The 8,423-nt window shown below is 34.6% G+C and overlaps 1 protein-coding gene across 2 annotated transcripts; it reads right to left on the bottom strand.

Annotated features, from left to right (window-relative positions):
* Window positions 1–47: 47 nt before the first annotated feature.
* si:ch211-288g17.4 lies at window positions 48–8,423 on the bottom strand. Of its 2 annotated transcripts, XM_048203329.1 has the most exons (18): window positions 8,252–8,421; window positions 7,892–8,039; window positions 7,056–7,157; window positions 6,800–6,886; window positions 6,517–6,573; window positions 6,267–6,350; window positions 3,625–3,705; window positions 3,354–3,449; window positions 2,853–2,945; window positions 2,651–2,734; window positions 2,287–2,391; window positions 1,900–2,052; window positions 1,597–1,713; window positions 1,141–1,233; window positions 824–910; window positions 573–659; window positions 375–470; window positions 48–290 (listed from the first exon to the last, which is right to left on the bottom strand). In XM_048203329.1, exons 1-17 carry the CDS (start codon window positions 8,298–8,300, stop codon window positions 386–388), a joined length of 1,608 nt encoding a protein of 535 aa, XP_048059286.1. In that variant the 5' UTR covers window positions 8,301–8,421; the 3' UTR covers window positions 48–290; window positions 375–385. The 2 variants fall into 2 exon arrangements, 1 of the variants encoding a protein (XP_048059286.1); XR_007186556.1 differs by lacking the exon at window positions 48–290 and having other exon boundaries at window positions 415–470; window positions 769–910; window positions 8,252–8,423.

Raw genomic sequence — 8,423 nt, 5'->3', positions numbered from 1 at the left:
TAAAAAATAAATAAATAAATAAAAGTCATATAATCAAATGAAATATATGTAGTTAATTATTTTTATTTTGAAATATATAATCTGGTCAGCAGTATCTAAACCAGTCAAAATCTTGTCAACACATCTGAGAACCAGCATCAGATCCTCACAATCAAAGAGAGGCTCTCAGGTCAGATTTCATCAGGGTTGATTTCAGCAAAATGACAGAAAGCACCAGAAAAGGGTTAGGGTCGGGTCTTCACTATTAGCATTCAGTCAACAACTTCAGAAATTGAGCACTGGCAATTATACTAGAAAAAGAAGAGGGAAAGGTGCAAGGATTAATAATGGGACACAGAACGGCAGAAGCATTTAGAACAGAATTTACTCCTTACCTTGAGAGAGATTAATCAGACAGCAGAAAACCCAGAGTATTAACCAGGACAGTATTTGTGGCAGAAAAAGTCTTCAGCATCAGTTTGCCAAGAGTTCTGAAAGAACAACATGGATATATTATATATGATAGAATATTTTCATAACTAATTTTGGAATTAAATATTTCAGAACTTTTGAAATGAAGCATAAGTTCTTACTCAGTGGAAGCACTGATCCTTTCCTCCAGACCATCAACCTTTTTTACATATTTCTCCAAGACCATTTGTGTGAAACTACTAAAGGTTCTTTATAACCATGAAGAAAACAAAATAATGTTTAGTTTGTTAATTTACAGCATAATTGTAATAGTAATACAATAATAATACAATTTTCAGACATTTCTAAAACACATACATGTAGCCGACATGTGCAGCTGCCAATTTTTTTTAACTGAAGATTCTTTCCTTACTTTCGTGCTCCATCAAGCTTCTGTTGAGTTAATTTTCCACTGTCAGTTAATTCTTTAATGAAAATGCTCCTCACTTCATCCCAGTGCCTATGAAATGTGAGGTAAAAATTTGTTTAACGATTTAACGATCTCTCTTTATTATCATATAGTCTGAGGTTAAATGTTCAAAAGTGTTGTAAAATCCTCAATGTCAGGACATTTAAAAACAAAGAAAAAAATCACAACTTGCTGCAGTGTCATAATGTGTTGTCTGGAAATGTATTAGCATTCAGGATTTTCATTCAGGTTGATTGAACACAAAAATATTCACGCTTTACCTTGCTGATTGTTCAAGTCCATCATTATTGATATTTCTGTTGATCTCTATGAGAACTCTGTCCCAGATGTCAAAGCATGTTGCTTTAATTTTGCTGTTGCGAACATCAAGAGTGAAAGTTGTTGTGATCAGTTTTATATTAGAACAAATGGCTACACTTTATTTCAGTTGTCCACTTTAGACATTCTTCCAACTATAAGTAACTTTGCTACTACATGTCAAATAACTCTCGTTAGAGTATCAGTAGACTGTTAGGTTAGGGTGTTAGGGTTTGGGTTAGCAGATTAAGTTGGCATGTAGTTGCAAAGTTACTTATAGTCAGTAGAATGTCTAAAGTGGACCATCAAAATAATGTTTTCATACAAATTCTTCATAAATTGTTTTGGCATCTCAGAGGAATCAAGTAAACAGTTAAGCATATACAAACAAACAAACATCAGGGCTTTACATATCTTACCGTAAATGTCGCAGTGGGTCCTCATATTCCACATCTGATGTCATTTGGTTTTTCTTGTTTATGGAGACATGCAAAATTTCATTGCTAATAATATTCCATAATTCATTAAGCACACCCCTGGAAGATGACAGAAAAGGAAAGTATTGCATTTATGATCAAATGATAATGATGACTCATCATATATTTGTAAGATTAGTTTATCTGTACATTATTATATTTGTACAGGTGCAATATGCTCAAATATTTTTGTATATGGGTCTCTATAACATATTGATCTAACAGTTCAAACACGTGTGTTCTTACTTCAAACTGTACAAGATGTCCTCGCCTACTAACTCATTGAGTGTGTCATCAGTGTTGATAAAAAAATCATTGACTTCAGATATCCCAAGGCCACTTTCAGACAATCTTTCATAAATTGGAAGAGGATATACTGTCGCCATCTTCATAATGGCCCTGTGAAATCATACATTTATGCATCTATATTCAAACAGACTATTAAACTGTAATGCAACACATTCATAACCACACAATGAGCGTAACAGCATTATAAATGATTAATGGATTTTAGTCCATGCATATTTACTTGAATCATGCCTTGAGGTCTGTGGTCTCAGTAAGTTATTAGTCATTCATTTACAGTCATTTATTATGTACAGTGTGCATTGAATGAAAAGTACAGATACTAACCAATTGGATTGATTGAATCTGTCATCTCCAAAAATCCCGTTACCCCATCGATCATATTCAAGTGCAGCATTGTCAAAAAGATCGCCAAAACGCTCATCTGCCCAACTAGATAAAGAGGAGTTTGTCATAGTTATTACAACTATTATTACATAGTTATTACAACTTTTATGACAGCAGTCACAAAAACAGTGCCATTGCTCTGATACAGTTTTCTCTTTACAGAGAAAAGCTCATAACCCAAACTCAACTTCCTGAAATCCTGAGACTTTTCATGTGTTTTTTTCTTAGCAGGCACCAAACAGTTGTAAAATGGTATTGCAACTGAACTGAAATTACAAAAATTATACATGTAATATTTTCTTACGTCCAGGCTTGAAGTCCTGTCTCTGGGTTAGTAATCATGTGATATTTTTTAGTGTCTTTCAACACTCTTAACTCCTTCCATTTCCTGCAACACAAACGACTCAAAACTCTGTTTATTATATTATACAATTATTTATCAATTCACATTTTGTTTTATTTAAGACTACCCTGTATCAGATATACTAATATGATCACAGTCTTACCGTACAGCATCTAAATACTTGTTATGGAATGGCTGGCTCTCAGTGTATTCCAAAAGTTTATCCCAGTAAAATGCAAGAACTCCAGAGGCAGTTCTGTGAAATTACAGACAGGTCACATTTTACAATAACTATTATTAACAAACATACAACTTAACAGCTCAACGATAAATATGAGAACAAAATATATGTAAATAAATTATTTTCTATATAAATAATACGAAGACATGTTGGGTTTCCATACGAGTGCTCTCCATAGATGTTTTTATACTGTACAAACTGTATATTCTATCCCCTAACCCTAACCCTAAACACAACCCTCACAGAAAACTTTCAGAACATTTTCAAAAAATATAATTCTGTATGATTTATAAGCTGTTTTTGTCATGGGGACCAAAAAATATCCCAAGGACAAAGATGTCTGGTATAACAATTGTAGGGATTTCTTATATAGAACATATAAACACACACAAATATAGTCTTGCTCTTAATGAATGTCCTTACCTCAATGTTATTAGAAACTCATCCTTCTCTGTCTGCCTCTCTAAGGTGGAAATTTCCATGGCCTTCTCTTTGACCAGATGTATAGCCTTTTGTACACTAAAAAATATTATTGAGAATTAAATGATGAACTACAAAAAAATCTATATTTGTCATCCGAGTGCATTTTACTCTACAGGAAAAAGGACCTGCATGAAAGAAACAATTTAAATGACAGAAGTGTCTCTGATTTAGTGTGCTGTAACAAAGCAATGCATAACAAAACCTGTCTTACTCGTCAAAAAGTTGATTGATGTCAATCTTTCCAACTTCTGAAACAACTTTTAGAAGTTCAACCACACGAGGATGTGTGATCCTGTTACAACAAAGAAAACAATTTCCTGTCAACATGAAAAATAACTTGTTGGTAACGCTTTACAATCAGGTTTGATTAGTCAACATTTGTTAAAAATGAGCAATTACAGTATTTATTAATCGGTAGCATAGATGTTCCGCATGCACATACAATACTTATTACAATAATTACAGTAACTGGGTAATAACTAGGTATTAACCCTGAACCTACCCTTAAACTTAACCCCTGTAGTTACCTTATATTACCCAGTATTTTCTTAGGTACATAAACTGTAAGAACACGTAAGTAAAGTGCAACCTATAAATCTGTCAACATTAGTTAAAAACACAATTGTTCTTTGTTATTTCACATCCATTAACTATTACCAAATACAACTTTTGAAACTAATAATGTATTAGTAAATGTGCTTATTCAAAAAATAGTAAAAAAAAAAAATTCAAAGTTCAGGTGAAGACATTTCAATATATAATGTTTTTTTTTTAAATTTTAGACAAACATATTACACAAATATAGTATATACGCCGATCAGGCATAACATTATGACCACCTTCCTAATATTGTATTCCCCCTTTTGCTGCGAAAACAGCCCAGACCCGTAGAGGCATGGACTCCACTAGACCCCTGAAGGTGTGCTGTGGTATCTGGCACCAAGATGTCCAGTTCTGATGCTCACGTGTCCACTGTTGATGCTTTCGGCGGTGGACAGGGGTCAGCATGGGCATCCTGACTGGTCTGCAGCTATGTAGCCCCATACGCAACAAACTGCGATGCACTGTGTATTCTGACACCTTTCTATCAGAACCAGCATTAACTTCTTGAGCAATTTGACCTACAGTAGCTCGTCTGTTGGATCGGACCACATGGGCCAGCCTTCGCTCCCCACGTGAATCAATGAGCCTTGGCCGCCCATGACCCTGTCACCGGTTCACCACTGTTCCTTCCTTGGACCACTTTTGACCACTGCAGACCAGGAACACCCCACAAGAGCTGCAGTTTTGGAGATGTTCTGACCCAGTCGTCTAGCCATCACAATTTGACCCTTGTTAAACTCACTCAAATCCTTACGCTTGCCCATTTTTCTTGCTTCTTACACATCGACTTTGAGGACAAAATGTTCATTTGCTGCCTCATATATCCCACTCACTAACAGCTGCAGTGATGAAGAGATAATCAGCATTATTAACTTCACCTGTCAGTGGTCATAATGTTATGCCTGATCGTTATACCTTAGTTTAATTTCGCAACATAATGTATTTTTTGTCATATAATGTATATTATTTCATTTAGGGCTGCACGATATATTGCATGAGATTGTCACGCGCATTTCGTCAGTAAAGCCGGTTCTACGGTGGCCCAGTAGTGCACAACACAATGAAATTAAAAAAGCAAACATAAGTTCACAGCACAATGAAATAAAGCCACAACACAACGGAATAAAGCCACAACACAACGGAAACAAGCCACAACACAATGAAATCAAGCCACAACACAACGGAAATGCTCCCGACCACTAGGGGGCTCTTAGAGCTCGGTAATATTACTATTCCCTGCCACTGTTCTATAAAGTCGACAGTTTTACAAAGATATCAATACCATGATCAGTTTTAAGTATGTAAGCATTGTATATCGACATGAAATATTAATTAAAAATCAACTACGTTCACAATAGCTTCATATTTATACTTGTGAATGATTTGACGCGATACCACGGCGCATGATAAAGGGAACATCCACCAATTCCACCAAGTGGTTAAAACGTATAATTTGTATTCATTAAAATTACTTTTAACATTTAAAAACAGACATGTTCAAATTCCAAATGTTGTTAGTTCCTGTTGGCAAGCTTTGGAATTTGAATATGTCTATTTTTAAATGTTAAAAGTAATTTTAATGAATACAAATTATACGTTTTAACCACTTGGTGGGATTGGCAGACGTTCCTTTCGTCATGCGCCGTGGTAGCGCGTCAAATCATTCACAAGTATAAATATGAAGCTATTTTGCACGTAGGTGATATTGAATTAATATTTCATGTCGATATACGGTGGTTACATACTGTTTAAATTAATTGTGGTATCGATATTACCGCCGACTCTATAGAACAGTGGCAAGGAAAACTAACTTTACCGAGCTCTGAGAGCCCCCTAGTGGTCGGGAGCATTTCCGTTGTGTTGTGGCTCGATTCCGTTGTGTTGTGGCTTTATTCCGTTGTGTTGTGGCTTGATTCCGTGTTGTGGCTCGATTCCGTTGTGTTGTGGCTTTATTCCGTTGTGTTGTGGCTCGATTCCGTTGTGTTGTGGCTTTATTCCGCTGCGTTGTGGCTCGATTTCGTTGTGTTGTGAACTTGTTTGCTTTTTTAATTTCGTTGTGTTGTGCACTACTGGGCCACCATACGGTTCCCTGATTACCGCTAAATCTCCACTCCATTTGAAAGCAGGTGATGGCGATTTAGCGGTAATCAGGGAACCGGCTTTACTGACGAAATGCGCGTGACAATCTCATGCGATATATCGTGCAGCCCTAATTTCAAAAAAGAGTGTGAAAGAAGCTTGAGGTCATACATCTTGGACAGAAGATGACCGAGGAACCCCACGGGATCGCTGTAGATTGGTGGAGCTCCTGGAAGGTAGCGTGACTCCACATATCTGCATTAAACAAAACTGATGAGCTATGTTCGAGTTATCAATGATTGAAAATAAATCTTGAGAAGGTTGATCTGCATGTTAGAGGTGGTCGATTTGAACTGTTCAGTGGACACATCTTTTTATCAAATATTTTCAATTGACTTGCAGACAAAAAAAACATGCTTACTTCCAGAGATCCACCAATGTCTCCTTTTTGATGATCCCTTTGAAGACGCTTAATTCTCTGTAAGAAGATCAGAGCCATATTAATGAGGCTTTTGAGACACGAGTCAGGACATTTACTCAAGTTTATTTTTAATAAAAATAAATTCAGCAACATCAGACACATTCAACCCCATTCATTATCAGCATGCTTTGCATTAATTTCTTTGCATTGTTTGCATGTTTTAAAAATAAAAAAAAATATATAATATAATAATATATGTTAATTGGCCAAATGGCCCTCATACCGAGAAATCCCATTACTGTCTCTAGGATATGCTGATAACAGGCGAAACAGACCCTCTCCATAAAGCCTACCCAGTCTGTGAAAAATGCTGATAAACACATATAAGGGAAAAAAAAAACAGATGTTATCAGGATGGTTTGAAATAGTTCAGTAATAGAAAATATAAGTGTTCCTTAAATCTTCATATTCAGCCTTATTAATCAGCATTTCAAGTTCAGTATATAATTATAAAATGCAAACTGTCTACTTCTACTTACTGCAGCGACACAATGAATTTATCTTGTCCTTTAACTCTTTCCTCAGCAGCGATCCTCTCGACCATATCCTTCAGAGAAATCCACAAGTCTTGCATCTCAGTTCTGTACAACAAACAAGGGTTATGTTAGAAGGTACTGAATTTCCACTCCAGGGTCTAAGAAAAGTCTGTAAAACATGGTCTAATGTAACACATTAATGTGAAGAAATTTTCCGTATTGATTTGTCACAGGTGTTTTCATGGATTTTATATTAAGCATTGCATTGTGTTGTTTTAGAGTTGAAGAAAATGTCTGTAAACAATTTATTTTCTTACAGTGCATTTTAACTGTACATCCTCCCATTATTTTAGTATTCATATTAGTTTTATTTATATTATAAATTAGCTTTTATTTTGAGTTTTTAGTTTTAATTTTTATAGTTTAATTTATAGTAATTTCGTGATGTGCTTTTGTCATTTTATAATGCTGTTTATGCTTAATTTTTTATTTAATTTTAGTTTTTATTAATCAATTTAGTGCAGCGGTGCAAATAGCAATAGATGCTATTTACACTAAGTGAAAATAGCAATAATTATTAAATGCTATTTATGCTACATTTTAGATAGTTTTTTTTTAAATATTGCTATTTAGGTTTATTTTTTAATTTTTTTTTAGTTTTTATTTATATGTAGTTAATAATTTTAAACTTATTTCAGTTTATTGCAAGGCAACATTTCTAATTTTTCTAATATTTATATTTTATTTTATTCCAGCTTTATTTCAATTAACAGAAATGTTTTTAATAATAAATATTTTCATAAACATAATAACCCTGCTTCATACATCTCTGGTTTTACCCTTTTTTGATGATCTTATTTTCTTTCACAACCACCTCTGCTGCCTTTTTTAAATTGTCCAAGTATTTCAAAAATCCTTCAGCTCCCAATGCGAAGAGTTTGTCTGCCATTTCATAGTCTTCATCTGTTAGTCTCACACTCTCCACACCTGTATAAGAAATCAGAATCAACTAAATTATAATAAGCAATAGTAACATTCAATGACTTTTTCAAGTGCTCGATATGACCACAGCACAAAAAAAAAAAAAAACATTGTGAGATTAAGATTGCCACTCTTTTAAGAGAGCCGCTGTGTCTAATAAGAGATCAAATACCACCTGATTACAATGAATTGTAAAACATAAAAGAACATTTGCTTACCTTTAGAAAGAAGAACAGCTAAGATTAAGATGGACAGTGACTTATACATATTGCTGTTTCTTTCTCCGAACAAAAAACTGAATAAGAGAAAAAGATCACAACATGTCCACTGTAGACTGTCCGTTAACGTCAGAGTCAAAACCTAGATTGAACTTTATCTCCATTGATGAAC

This window comes from Megalobrama amblycephala, linkage group LG9 (genome assembly GCF_018812025.1).
Source record: "Megalobrama amblycephala isolate DHTTF-2021 linkage group LG9, ASM1881202v1, whole genome shotgun sequence".
NCBI lineage: Eukaryota > Metazoa > Chordata > Actinopteri > Cypriniformes > Xenocyprididae > Megalobrama > Megalobrama amblycephala.
The sequence above is the reverse complement of the archived record's forward strand: the minus strand, read 5'-3'. Positions and strand labels throughout refer to the sequence as shown.